The 14,015-nt window shown below is 42.4% G+C and overlaps 1 protein-coding gene across 1 annotated transcript in view; it reads left to right on the top strand.

The window, feature by feature from the left end:
• Positions 1-1,686: 1,686 nt before the first annotated feature.
• The window catches only part of NKD1 (NKD inhibitor of Wnt signaling pathway 1), a 110,012-nt gene continuing 97,683 nt past the window's right edge, over positions 1,687-14,015 (top strand). The window contains exons 1-3 of the mRNA XM_074913299.1: positions 1,687-1,894; positions 2,035-2,067; positions 2,274-2,431. Of these exons, the coding sequence (XP_074769400.1) occupies positions 1,870-1,894; positions 2,035-2,067; positions 2,274-2,431 (216 nt within the window). The 5' untranslated portion in view covers positions 1,687-1,869. The remainder of the gene's footprint in view (positions 1,895-2,034; positions 2,068-2,273; positions 2,432-14,015) is intronic.

Genomic DNA, 14,015 nt, shown 5'->3' with positions numbered 1-14,015 from the left:
ATGTTTTCTTTGCTAGACAGATAAATAGTTGAAATAATGTGAGAAATGACTTTGCAGTCATCCAAAGAACAATTGGCTTTAAATGGTTCATTTAAAGGCTTTCCACTGGCTGTGCTGCACAGTCATTTCATACCAGACCTTCACCACATCCATGTGCTTTGGAATTCCTTCTAAAAATGAGCTCCAAGCCTGACCCTCCTCTCCCCATCCCAATTCCCTGCAGAAGTGTTACTACATATGCTTTGAATCTTTCTTTCAGATGAGCTCCCAAGTCTAACTCCTTCCTCCCTGTGCTTGAAACGTATGGATTTGAAAGCACAGATGTGGCCTTGAAGTTTCTGGACCAGGCCCATCTGGGTCAATCCCTACATAGTTTGACTAGTAGTTTCTTGAGGAAAATTCTCAGAAGCCTTCATTTTTTCTTGTTCTGAATCTACTACGAGCTCCCTTTTATCTCTCCTAGTTGAACTACAAGGATCTCAAGGGAGATGTGATTTTCATAAACAGAAAATGAATGACCGGGAAGAGGAAGGAAACAAATTTTTAAGGAAACAAATTTTTAATGACTGTGAGAATTGTCTTTATGAAACAGAAAGTTTCCTTTTAGTTTATTCTATATGTAATTCGTAAACTGGAGAAGGGGGGATTCTTTTAAAATCTTATCTCCTCAATTAATAATAATTTTTAAAAGCTGATAGAGACTTTAGACGTTGTCCTCCTGCTGCCAACATTTTGAATCACTGGGAAAGGGTTCCCGATCAGACTCTGCAAACTGCATTTTGGCACGAACAGGGACTTCAGCAGGACCACTTGTGTGCGCAGAGATGCCCGTGAAAAACAGCTCGCGGGACTGAGGCAGCAGAACAACCGCTTTTCCAGGCGTGCTGCCTCCCTCGCAACCACGGCCCCGCTCCGCAGGGAGCCGCAGCCCAGTACCGCGGCGGGGGGGCCCTGCGCACACCCCCGGGGTGCGGGGCGTCCTGCGGCCGGACCCTCCGGCGTCCCTCCGGGCGCGGCCGAGCGGCCGGGCAGCCGCGGCGGGGCGGGAGGGGGCAGGCAGACACACAGACACACAGACACACAGACACACAGACACACAGACACACGCCCAGACCGACCCTTCGGCCCGCGTGGAAAAGCCGCCCTTCCGCCAGCGCAGGGGCCGGCCCCCGCGGGCGCGCACGGCGGCACCCCGCAGCGCCGGCTGCCCGCGGGGGCCCGCGCAGCCCTGCGGAGGGCGGCGCTGCCCCGGGAGCCCCCGGCCGGGCCGGGCCGGGCCAGGGCCGGAGGCGGCGGCAGCGCGGGGCTCCGCGGGCGGGCGGGGGCCGGGCCCGGGCCGGGGCGGCGGGGGCAGCGCGGCGCATTGTCTGCCCGGCGCTGCGCGGGGAGCGGAGCGGGGCCGGCCCCGCTGCCCGTGCCTGGCTGGAAGTGAAACGCGCCCCGGCTGCTCCTTTTTCTTTTTTTCTTTCTTTCTTTTTTTTTTTTTTTTTTGGAGCCTCCAAAAGGCTCACTCGCCCCTTTCATCTGCCGCCGCGGCCCAATGGGAAGGCGGAGGCTGCCTGCAAGTGGTCTAATCTCAATGAGGTGTCAATCATGTTCCCCGGTGGGTGAAGTAAGGTCTTTTGTAACCGCCTCTGTCTTTGGGAAAGAGAGGAGAGAGGAGGAAGGCTGGAGCGGAGAGGGGGACGCCGGACCGTGCTGCAGGAGAGGGGCTGAGATTTGATCTCGCTTGTGCGTTAGCAGGGAGAAGCGGAGCACATGGATTTCTAAACACGCTGGGATTTTATGTATCTGCAGAAATAACAACAAGCGAACCTGACCCTACTGAAAACAGTCAAATGAATCGTAACTGCAGCTCAATGCGGAGAGATGGGGAAACTTCACTCGAAACATGGTTAGTTCCTTTCACTTGCTACTTCTTCAGCCCCTTCCCCTTATTCTGATTTACTCGGTCTGTTGGCTGGGATTTTATACTGGTGTCTAATGATCTTCCTTTATTATTTCCCCCACACACTCTCCTCCGGATCTGCCTAGCTGCCGTTTGTAAACCCAGAGAAAGTCCAGAAGGTAGGGATGGCTCCCTGCTCTTAGTAACTTTGAGCGCCTTCCCCGGTCCGGGTGCCTGCCCCCTGCCCTCTCCCCCCAACTTTCCTCCGCGGTTTGCGCGTTGCGTGCCCGCCCCGGCCGCGGCCGCGGGGGTGGCCGCGGGGTGGCCGCCGGGTCGGGCGGGCTCTGCGGGCGGCTCAGCGGCGGCATTGTCTTCTCTTTTCTAGGTGATAGTTTTGCGGTGAACGCCTCCCTGGCTCGCAGAGGGCTGGAGGACTGGATGGTGAAGCAGAAATACTCCGGGGGCAGCAGCAGCGGAGGCAGCAGCTCGGGACTCCAGCAAGGCTGCCAGCACCGGGCTGTTTGCAGGCTCTCCAGCGCCAGGGTATGTCAGGCTCCTCGCTGCCCGCCCCCGCCCCTTCTCTTTGAAACAGGGAGAACCAAAAGCGCTTTCTACATCCCTCTCTCCCTCCCAAGGGTCGATTGTGCAAAGGCAGGGTTTTCTTTGCCCTAATGCTGCTCCAAGGGGCTGCCCCGTGGGTGGTTTCCTTCAGTCCTTTGATGAAGTTAAGGAGCTGCAAACTTGGTGCTGGTACAAAAGCCGGAGGAGTAAAGGGGACCTGTCTGCTGGTGTCTGGGCAGTACGATGGGAACAAAATCCTTCACAAGCAGGAACAAACAGAGAATCTCAGGGAAAAGCCCAGCACCCTGCCAGTGTGCGCAAGCTTGTGAACCCTGATTGGTGCACAAGTTTGTCTGTGACATTTTGGCAGAGGAATTCAGGAAAGGAGAAGTCCCCGAAGAGTGTATTGTTATTTATTAGCTCTTTGCTAAGAATGCGTGGCTGACTTTCTCCGTAAGAGTTACTGCACATGTCACTTGTCCTGGCTGTTACTGCACTGGTCGCTTTCCACCCTTTCTCTTTCCTCCCGTGTAAAGTCTGCCCGTGTAAAGCTGGCCTGGAGGAAATGTCTAAGTTGCATTCCCCCCCCATGTTGTCTCTTTAAACAAAAAGGCATGATGGGAGGTAAACAAACTTAACCATCCTTAAATATGGTCCTCACAGAGTTTCAGGGTATGATCCAGAGCTTATTGATGTTTACTGAAAGACTCCTATTGATTTCCGTGAGCCTTGGATCAAGCTCTGAAAGCTTCATCAGTGGAAAAGTAACCTGAGAGATGGGGAGATTGGAATCTGCTTCCCAGCAAGGAATGTGGCTCTGAAAGCACAAGCAGAGCAGGGCCACCAAACCTCCTGCAGGCTCTTCTCTTTGTTAGCCACCAGTTTTATTGTCAGAAGTCTGGACTTCTCGTGTCTCAGGAAAAATTAACTTGCAAGTGGAGAATACATTTTAGGTGGAGAGTTAAAAGTGTGTAAAAGATGTGTAGTATGGGAAAAGCTAATGATGACTTTAGATTTCACCAGTATTGTAGTTAGAGGAGGATAAGTTGTTTGGGAGTCACTGGAAGTAAGGCGAAGGGGATAAGATACTGATGTCAGTGTTTGTAATTGATGAGCATAACCACATTCAACTTGCAGGTATGGTTGGTTGAAGTGATTTCTGTTGTGCTTTATTTGGAGGCAATGCGTCCAAAGAAAGAAGTTCTCGCTAATGGTGGTACATACATGTACAGTGCAGATGCAAAGAGTAAAACCATGTGCTTCTAATTATTTTTAATTCTCTGCATTTTTGTGAGTCAAGCTTTTTAGATATGTTCTACCTTTCTAGGAAAGAAGCTTAACTCACCAAACTAAAAATACAAGAGTTAAAGGTCAAAAAGTCTTGACTTTAGCTTTGTGAAATGTATTTCCTTCCTCAAAGACAGTTTGCTTTCTGAAAAGAAGAAAAAAAAATCTTTTGTCAAAGATACTTTGGTATTCACAAAACTCTTCACTTCTCCAGTTCCATGAGGTCTGCTCAGCTGGAATGACAGTAGAACAGCATTTATCTTCTTACTCAAGGTGTGCTTCTCATGAGAGCTCAGCAAATAGCAAGCCCTTAACAAAAAATTAGTCTGCAGTGTTAGTACATTATAAAACTGTAAATAGGTTTAAGTATGTTTAAAAGCACTGTTCCCGTGAGGCTTTTTACTGTCATCCTAATAGAGCTGTCTCTGAATGTTCAAAAATATTCGCAATTTATTGCCTAATATATTTAGTAGTATCTGCATGCATATATAGTCTGCTAATTGATTTAGTTTAATTGTCATGCTATCACAGTCACACTGTGACAGCTACATTAAAGTTCTTTTAAAATATGAACTTTTGGTAATATGGAAGGATGCATTTCTAATCCTACATTGGAACCAGATGTGCCATATGTACAGTCTTTTTGACAAGGATTATGGAGTCACAGCTTTTGACTTTATAACTGACATTGCATGACTGTTTCTCTTCAGAGATCTCTTTGATCTTTTGTATAATTATACCAAGATACAAAGCAAATTGTAGCCTAACCTCTTGGCTCTTCATTCACCTCAGATGTAGAAATACTAGTCCCTTCAACTAGCGGTTAGTCACATGGGATTGTGTGGGACAGTTGTGTGTTCCCCGGTAATGTCGTACTGTTGCACTTGAATTGATCAAGGGCTCTTCTCCTTCAAAATTCCTTGTAAAATGTTCAATGAGCTTTCAAGGTTTTGTGGAATGGTACAGTTTTATTGTGTCACAGCTGAAACTTTGGCTTCTCATTAAAACATGTTTTTTCCCCTGAAATAGGTCCTAATTGCTGCATTTGTGATTTACGGCAGAAGTTAGCTCAAATACTGATTAAAATATCTGCATTCAGAGAAACATAGAGTTTAGTTCAAAAAAAAAAATATTTTTGAAACTAAAAAAAATTTTGATGCTGGAAATAATTTTCCTCCTAGGAATTCTTAACCAGAGTTATGTTGATGGTGTTTTCATTAGTATGTAGGGCTGTATTTGGTGAAATCCAGTGTAATTCCAAAGACCTGTTGATGGGACGAGGAGAGCACTCCTTGGAAGCACTTGCTTCCAAGTCTGAAACTTAAAAGATTTGAATAGTTTTGATTAGAAATTGAATTCTATAGTGAAATTTCACTTAGAATGCTCTATATCAGCCAAAAATTCTGTCTTGGTTGTGGTTGGAGGGCTGTTTTCCTCAAGAACAGGGACACTGAATTGTTTTGATAAACTTAGTGATCCAGGGGAGATGACACTGAAGATCAGGGGGATTCATGTAGCATTTTACAAGAGGAATGAGTGACTTATACAGGAAAGCAATAAAATTTCATTTATGCTCCTCTCTAGAATGCTTGAATTTCCCACCCTGGAGGGGAGGTCTTTATGTCAGTTCATTCAAGGGGTGTTTGACACAAGGAGGATTCAAGGATACACCTTTTTTCTTCCTGAATTGAAGTTTTGAGAACTTCTTGCTTAGAGTAGACCTCCCTCAGCTGGCATGTCATCCATGTAGTGTCCTGTTCATCTGTGTTTCCCCCCTCCATTTCACTGGAAGAACAGTAATCAGAGTCCAGCTGTTGCCAAATGCATCAGTCATCTAAGAAGGATCTCATAGTAAATTGTTGGGTGACTGCATGAGCCAGGGGAAGAGGAGTGTATCTGAAATATGCACTTCTGGTGTGTGTACAGCCTTCTGATCTGGGCTGAGAGCTCTGATCTCATTAAACCATTGCCACCCGCCCAGCAGGGGCTGCTCTGCTCTAAATGTTTTAATTACTGTGGAGGCTGAGGGCTGGGTTGCAGCCTTCCACATCATGTAGAATTAAAGAAAAAAGGAATTCTGTTGCATGCATGAGAAGTATGAGGTCCAGAGTCGTCTTCTAGTTTCAAAGCTAATTGAAACCACTGGGGCTGTAAATCTGTTAGAGCAACTGAATACACTTCTTTTGCTGCTTTACGAATGAGTTAACTTGTGCCCAGAAAGGTTTTCTGACACTGTGGATTATCCTGTATAATTCTTAAGTTTAAATTTATTCAGTGTCTTTACTTTTACAAAATATTTTTGGAGATCAACATTGTTTGCAAATATTCATGTATTTATTTATTTAACTGAGAAGTAGTTCTATGCTAGAGGGGGATATTAAATATGACATTTGCTTAGTTCAATTTACTTTTATCTTCAAAGCCATAGGAAATTTTACTAGTTTTTTGTGCATCTCATTGAGATCTATGCTTGGGATTGGAAAAAAAATCTTATATTTTTAATTAAATTTCAAACCAGCTCGCAGTGAATCAAGTTATAAGTAATCATTTTAGGCATAATAGAAAAAACTTCAGCTTACCACTTCTGCTGGGCTCTTTGGTGCTAGTGATCCTCATGTTCAACCTCAATTGATATTAATTAGAGTTGAGTATCTGGTCTGGGAATAATACCATATGAAATGCTGAGGCACATCACTGGTTCAGAGGTGGGGCTTGTTCTCCATTTGTTCTGTGCCTGTAACTGCCAGTGACATTAATGGGCATTCCTTGCATGACTGAGAGGAGGCTACGCCAGTGTCAACTTCACTGATCCTCTAGCACGATCTTGCTTAAATTAAAAAAAAAAAAAAAGCCCTTCCCAATCCCCCACTGTTAAATAGCATGTGTGTGTGTGTGTGCGCATATAAAAATACATAGCCTTATGGAAGACACAGCTGGGTAGGTCATTCAGCCATAATGAAAATAATAAACAGAAAAGAGACTTTTTTAGTGGTATATATGTACTATGACCTAAAGGCTGTTGAAGTGGAAGATTTAATTGTAGCACTACTTTGGGGTCATCTCATGGGTAGAGTGACATTTGAAAGACTGCCACCTTACTGATACGGTGAGAAGAGCAATTAAAATTTCTGTGGGTGCTACTTGGTGTGACTGCTTGAAGTGATCTTTTAAACTGAAATATTTTCAAGTACATTAATGTCAGTATTGTATAGATAATTGTATTGACTCTGAGGATTAAAAGAAATAACAGACTTGGCAGTGATAGCTATTGGTATGACTAAAAAAATATTTTGATACACAAAATAATGTGTATGGCATTTAAAATAAAATTGCCAAACTTTGTATTGAAAGAGAGAGAAGCAGAATCTTATTTAGTGTTGAAATTTGGTGCCAACAAACCAAGATAATTTAATTAGTGGTGCACATAGTATATCTTGACAGCTCTGATTTGGGAAAATTATAATATGAATATTAACAATCAAAGAGTCTCTGAAAGTATTAGTGCCATGGTGATGAGATTAGTGAATTGGCCAATACTGTAGCAGAAAGCTGGATTCCAAGGGAATTATCCTTGAATGATACCAGTTGGTGCAATTAAAAGCCACAATTCAGTTACCATATGGAAAGTGTTAGGCATCCTTACATGGTTTCAAAGCTATGTGCCGGAGGTTAAATTGACATATGAAGAAAAGCATAAATTAAATATTTTGTGTTATGAAATTAAAAGTTGACTTTGCTTGAGCCATATGGAAGAGGTGGATGGAAGACAGTCTGTATTTCATCAGGGCTTGTTTTATAGGTGTTTCAGATTTAATGTGGTGCACTTTTAATTTGGCATGTTGATTGGAAAGCTGAATGGCCCATGAAGTTTCTGCAAACAATCTTGTTAAAGTAACTTTTTTTTTTTTTTTTAAATTTCTAACAACCCCCTGTCTTTCACCCACTCTGAAGTCGTGTTACTTAGATCCATGTTTGTATGAAGGAAGCATATTCTGCGTAGTAGCTGGATGAAGTCCTCATCTAAGTGATACAAGTTATGTCTCTTGGGTTACCGACAGTCCCTCTTGGCTTAGTGAAACCTTAGGTCTTCTGAATGAGAAGGCCTTGGTTATGGAGTACATATTCTTCTGTAAATTGGGATGAAAAGTAACAACAGTATGTTATATATATTCTTTAATGACTTAAATGCTAATAATGTAGACCAGACTTTACACTAAAACTTTGGTTATAACAAAAATGGGAAATTTGTAGCACATGATTGTCGACATATGGGAATGTTCTTTACAGCAGCATTCATTAACAGAATGGTTTTCTGTAGGTTTTGTGAGATCTGTAATAAGACCCAAGAGAAGCTCAGTAAGTGCCTGTTTGTAGGCACCCTTCAGAAGAAGATCTTGGTTGACTTTTATAGTTTCTTTTGAATTGAGTTATGAACAGAGGAAAGAGAAGTCTCTTGAGTATTGAAACTTTCTAAGAGTTAGTTTTTCCAAAGTTGGGGAAATAATTGTTCGGTGATGATATTTAAATCAAAATGGAACATTGCTCCCTGTGCTGCAGATGTTGGCCTTTACAGAAATCCTTGTGGATGGATTTTGCTTCGTAAATGTCAGCATCAAAACCTGGTTGGAAAGTAAATGGTAGATGTTGAAATGTATAAATACTTGAAGTATTTTTTTGTAATTGAACCACTTTTCTAGTTAATATACTGGTTACTCAGAATACTTGGGAATTTTCATACTATGTGATATTTATAGATATCTTTTAATGGAAAATGAAGTATAGTTTTTAGTTCAAAAAATTAATGTGAAGAAATGGTCAAGTACACTTTCTCTGTGAATTTATTTAGTCATATCTGCCAACATTGGCAGCAAAACTAAGCTTGTATTTACTCCTACAGAGTAACTACAGCTATGGGAGACTGAGTTGGACTGTATTCCATTCAAGAATTATTAACCAAGTTCCAAATGCAAAATCTTCATTGTGTCTGATTTCTGAGCCAGCAAAAAATGTTTGTGTTGGAATATCTCATGACATTTGTCTTGCAGTGGTGGAACGCCAGTGGTGTTAGCTGTGGTGAAAGGGCTGTGCTGGCGCAGATGTTTTTACTACTGCGTAATCTAAGAGAGAGGGGAAATGACTTGTGTAGGTTCAACTATTGCTATCCTGGTCTCTCTGCAAGGGGTACAGCCATACAGTGCATTTGTTTTTTGTAAACTTGTGGATTTATTGTCATCAGAGCAATATGGCACATATTTTGTCTTGTAATTTGCAGAATAGTGATGACACTTCTGAACGTGTGAGACATCCTTTTTTTTTTTGAGTCAAAAAGTCCTGTATATTTAGTGTCTTCCAAATAGACTGCTGTCATGTAACTGCATGTGACCGTTTAGTAAGGACCAGTCTGTTGGCTTGCCGTGGGAGTTGGCATTCCAACAGGCTTACATTTGCAAGTAAGTGTTCAGCCAGATTCCTTTGCACCTATACATGTGCTTGACCTAATATGTGCCCATCGTAGGTGAGGAATACTTCTGTTTTAGTCATACAGAGTCTAATAGTTTGAGGAAGGGAATGATGCAGTCTCTTGTTGGGAGGTCCTGTAACAGCTGTGAAATTGAGTACTGCTAGTTTTGTTTCTGTGGTGTGGCCTATTGTATATTGTAGGGCAATAAATGATGCTATTGTTTTAGTTTATAAAACTTTTGGTGGAGTAAATCCTTTTGCTCCTCAGAAGACCAAACTGTGGCCGCAGGAGACTGAAATGCCATAAAGTGCTTGAGAAGCTCCTCAGTGGCCAAGAAGAGCCCTGTAAAAATACACCTAAAAGATCCCACCACACTAACCCCTTGGCAGGGATAACAGAAGACCCTGGGGTTCCCTGGTTCAACCCAAGGTCCCTGCCAAATGTACATGAGAAAGAGTTGCTCCTTAAATCTGAAGCTGTTGTTAATAAAATATGATACTTATGGACAAGACTTAAGGGAAGCCGTTTTTCTGCTTTTTGTCAAAGCTCTGATCGTTTGCTAATTTTCTTCACTAACACTTCTCAATTGGAAAATTCAGAGGAACTCTGAAACTCACTGAGCTGACTTTGAAAGAGTGTCTTGCTTATACCTTGAAAAGTGCCATCTACCAGTCTTGCTTTCAGTTTTAATGTGTTTGGATGTAAGTGCAGGCTCAGTGACACTGGTCTCTTGTACCATTTGCAGTGAGAATCCCTGAGAATGTGAGATCCTCCCTTAAAATGTGGGAGGTAATCAGTTATGTTTTGAGCAAAATTTGCAGCAGAGAACTTTTAAAGTGCCTGGAATTTTCAGCCATGTATCCTTGGACTTCAAACTAACAAATGCAGGCAGTGTATGTTACTTTAGCTCGGAGATGTGTTGGCATGTGGTCAGAACAGTCTATGTACTGTCCATCCAGAGAAATACTTTGTGTTTTGCGATTAGGGTGGAATTTAATGCATTTGGGGGCATTACTGTGGCAGCTTTAAAGGGATTAAGTATATTGAGGTTCCTATTAAAGTGTAACATTGTGATTCAAGATCTGTGAAAGAAAATCATGCATGGGTGTTTGATCTTGGGGTACAGCCACACATGCTGTGAGGCATAAAATAAGGGGATAGACTCAGTAGGGAAGTGACAGAACAAAGTACTGTCTTGCAGGAGAAATGGGATTTGGGAGCAGCCTCGGATCTTTTGATCCATACTCTGATGCGAATGATGAGTAGTATGGAGGTGACAGATTAGTCTTGGGGGAGGAAGGAGAATGGTGGGTAGTGTGTTGCATTGCCCTCGGAGATAGTTTGCTGTCTGATTCCCCCAAGATTTGATAGTGGTAGGTAAGGACTATGCTGCTTCTTATTGCCCTATCCTAAAATTTTTTTTACAATTCTAGTTTCAAGAGAGTTAGGTAAAGAAGGTAGTAGCTGTAAAGCTAAGCCCTATGTGTTAAATGCATATAAAGAACAAATGCCTGTTTGGAGGAGTGGGAATTTTCTCTGAGCGTAGAGTGCCCCAGTCCTGAGCTCACAGAATAACAAGCAGTCTCTGTATTGCATAAGATGCTGCGGTTAAGCCTGTATCAGTGTTTCTGTAATAAACTACTCTTTTTGAACAATAAATAATAATTTTGCTTGTGAACTTTCCAAGTCTCTCTCTGTTCACATAGCGTACGTGTGTATAAACTACAGACACTCATTCCCCTATAAAGAGAGAACATCATAGTCTAGCAAACAGAATATCTGTCATTCCAGCTGAGCAAAGGTCTAAGGCAATAACCCAAAATATCCTGGAAGAAATTCTAAAAAGCATTGAAGAAATCAATCGTCTGATCCTAGAGGAAGGTCTTTGATGTAATCCTGGTAAGTTTATACTGGGAGCCTGCCTATTTCTTTATGGTCAGCCCTAGAGTTTCTATATGAAAAGTGGATCAAATAATTTCATATGCTCCTGCTTTAAAAAAAGATGGTTGATAGTTTTCTAAAGCGTACACACTGTTTAAATGTAGATTGTGGCTTTTAGCCGAAGCCCAGGTGGGGAGGAAGGGCTTTTCAAAACAAGTACTTACAGGAAAATAAATAATACTTTGATATTTTTCCCATGGAAAAACTGTGCCTCATTTAGCCATCTCGAATATTTAATTTTATTTTGAGGATAAACTTCATAGGTTATCTCAGTTAAAGCCATTTTTATTTATGCAAAGCTTATGTGCAAGGTCTTGTTCCTGATGTGGATACGTATGTAAAAGGCATTTTTCAGGATACCATAAATAAATTACTTTTTAAGGTATATTTTTAATTAACTCAGTGCTGTTAGGTAAGCCTGGTTTTATAATTTTGAAAAATTCTGCAATGTTTCTCTGTTATGTTTTGAAGCGAAAGCTCTGCTGTAATAGAGAGGAAACTTCTCATTGCTTTCAGTGGTTTTGTATCGAGTTCTCTGCCACATCAGTGGAAGACGAAGGAAGGTTCAAGTGGTGCGACTAATAGTCTTTTTATCTAGCAGCTACATTGCTGGTAGAATGGCAGTGTGTTTTGCCCTGCAGATGCAGTTTATCTGATCATTTTATGACAGGTTCACAAAAGTTTTTCCCAGTTGTGCTGCCACTTAAATTCCCATTTGTAATTACCAATGTAATTTTGCAGATAGGTTTAAAAAGCATGTTTTGAGAGATGCTGTTCCCACAGAACTGCTTAATACCTATTAGAATACCACATTTTTATTGTATGAAGGTGTCTTTTATCTAATTAGGTTGGTTGGTTAAAGTATCGCACCACAGTCTCATTCTCTTTTTTTTTTTTTTTTCTTCTTCTACTCTGAGGCTGGTTTTAATCGTTTATTTATGACCAATAGGAAGCACACAAAGTCTTTAACTCTGGACTAATGCACATCATAAAGAAGTAAATAAGATCTCTTCCTGCCTAAACTATTGTACAGGGTTTTTCTTTGAAAGGCAGTTGCTCTTGGATTAAAACATGGTGACATGTAACAGAAAAGAATGAAAAAAACCCAGCATTTGGAAAGGAAGTATTGTATGCATTGATGCTACTTAGACTTCATTGGAATTTGGTCATCAACCTTACTATGTCATTCTTTTCTAGATATGCCGTTTGATTACCTTTTTTTTTATTTAATGCGATTTAGAAAAAAAAGAATGAAATAAATTTCAGAACTGTGTGATTAAAGACAAAAGTAAGGCACGTTGAAGTTGCTCTATGTCCTTGGACATTTGCTGTTATCCAGGAGGGACTACCTAGACTGCAGCATGCAGATGTTGCCTGTGCTTTGTCAGTGAACAAACATGTACTGTTTTAGCAGAGGTTTGTTCTGTGTTTGAGGTCTAGGTCTAGGGCTACCTCTGATTTTCCCCATTTTGGAAAGACAGAAACTGAAGACACCGTAGTGGGAAGCCCCCTAGATTTGCCAGTAAATGAGTACCAGACAATGGGTAATGTCCTGTGGGAGCAGCAAAAAGACTGTGAGGTCCCTTATTAGCTCCGCAACAGTAATCTGACCCTCCTCATGTGTGTTTCTGATGGCAACACTGGCAGCCCTGGTCTCCTCGAAAAATGAGGAGAATTTCACCCCCACTGGGGAAAATAGGAAGGCTCGTAAAATACAGAACAACAGAATGGTTAGACAAGAAAAATGCTAATGTCATGCCTTGAGGGCTATGTTTTAAGCAAGGAAAGAGTCCTGGCCTACTGTACAGTCAGAGTGTCTCCTAATATCAGCAGGAGCCCTGTACAAAGACAGGGTGAGGCTTCCTTCTTCCATGCTCGCAGTAGACATGGGGTCTACTCAAAATCTGCTGTTACTGCCTATCAGTTCCAACATCAAGTAGTATCAGGAATGGATAGCCAGTTCTGCCTTCAGTTAGAAATATGTACAGAGACTTTTGAGAGGCATGCCGGTCTGAGACGTGCCAGATCAGGGATAGCATTTGGCTTTCAATTGTGTTGGCATAGCTTAGTGATGCCAGTGGGCTGGGTGCTAATAGCTGACTGAAAGAGCTGGGCAGAGGGAAGTAACTCAGCTGAAAAAGCAGCCTCCTTATGTTCAGTCTCATCTGTCTGTAAATGAGAGGGGGAAAAGAAGTATGTGTTACCTGGACTTACCCATCCACAGCCAAGAATCTTTCTTTTCATGGTGATGGTGTCAAATGAGTATTTTGTGTCATACCCGGCTGCACGCCAAACAACATTGTAAGTTTTGTGCCACACTGCACTGGTTTGCAGTGCCCCTTCTTGCAGGGTGATGCCTTCTTTCTGTGCCAGTGCTGCCATGTCCAGGGAGAGCAGCCTTTCTTCTGGTGACCGAGTTCTGCTTGCAGAAGGGTTTACCCGAAATTCACATGCCTGTGTTGTACAGAGGGTGAAATGCTGCAGGTTTTGCCAGGTGGTTTTTTGACTGTGTGCTATTGATGGGACAGATTTTGCAGTGAGTGATCTTTGTGGAATATAAAGGGTTACGTTGTTGAAGTTACACAGGCGCCAATCCACTGGCACACCGCAGGTGATCTCGGAGTGAATGTTGTTTAAAGCGCCTGTCCCACGGTTTCACAAATGTGCTCTGACCAGAGGATGTTTTTCTAACTTCAAAGGGCTTTGCAGCCTGGCTCGGTGCCTCACAGACTGAGTCCACAATTCCTCTCTGCTCGTGATGTGTTCTAACCATGTGTGATTTTTTTGGTATGTGGTGTTTTCTTAAAGCGGCATTGACCTGTGTTCAAGTGAAACTTGCTCTTGAGCTTGTAAACACAAACTTGTCGTGTGGGCAGT

The sequence above is a fragment of the Athene noctua genome, chromosome 9 (genome assembly GCF_965140245.1).
Source record: "Athene noctua chromosome 9, bAthNoc1.hap1.1, whole genome shotgun sequence".
NCBI classification, from domain to species: Eukaryota; Metazoa; Chordata; class Aves; order Strigiformes; family Strigidae; genus Athene; species Athene noctua.
Note: the sequence above shows the minus strand (reverse complement) of the source record. Positions and strands in the feature narration are given on the sequence as shown.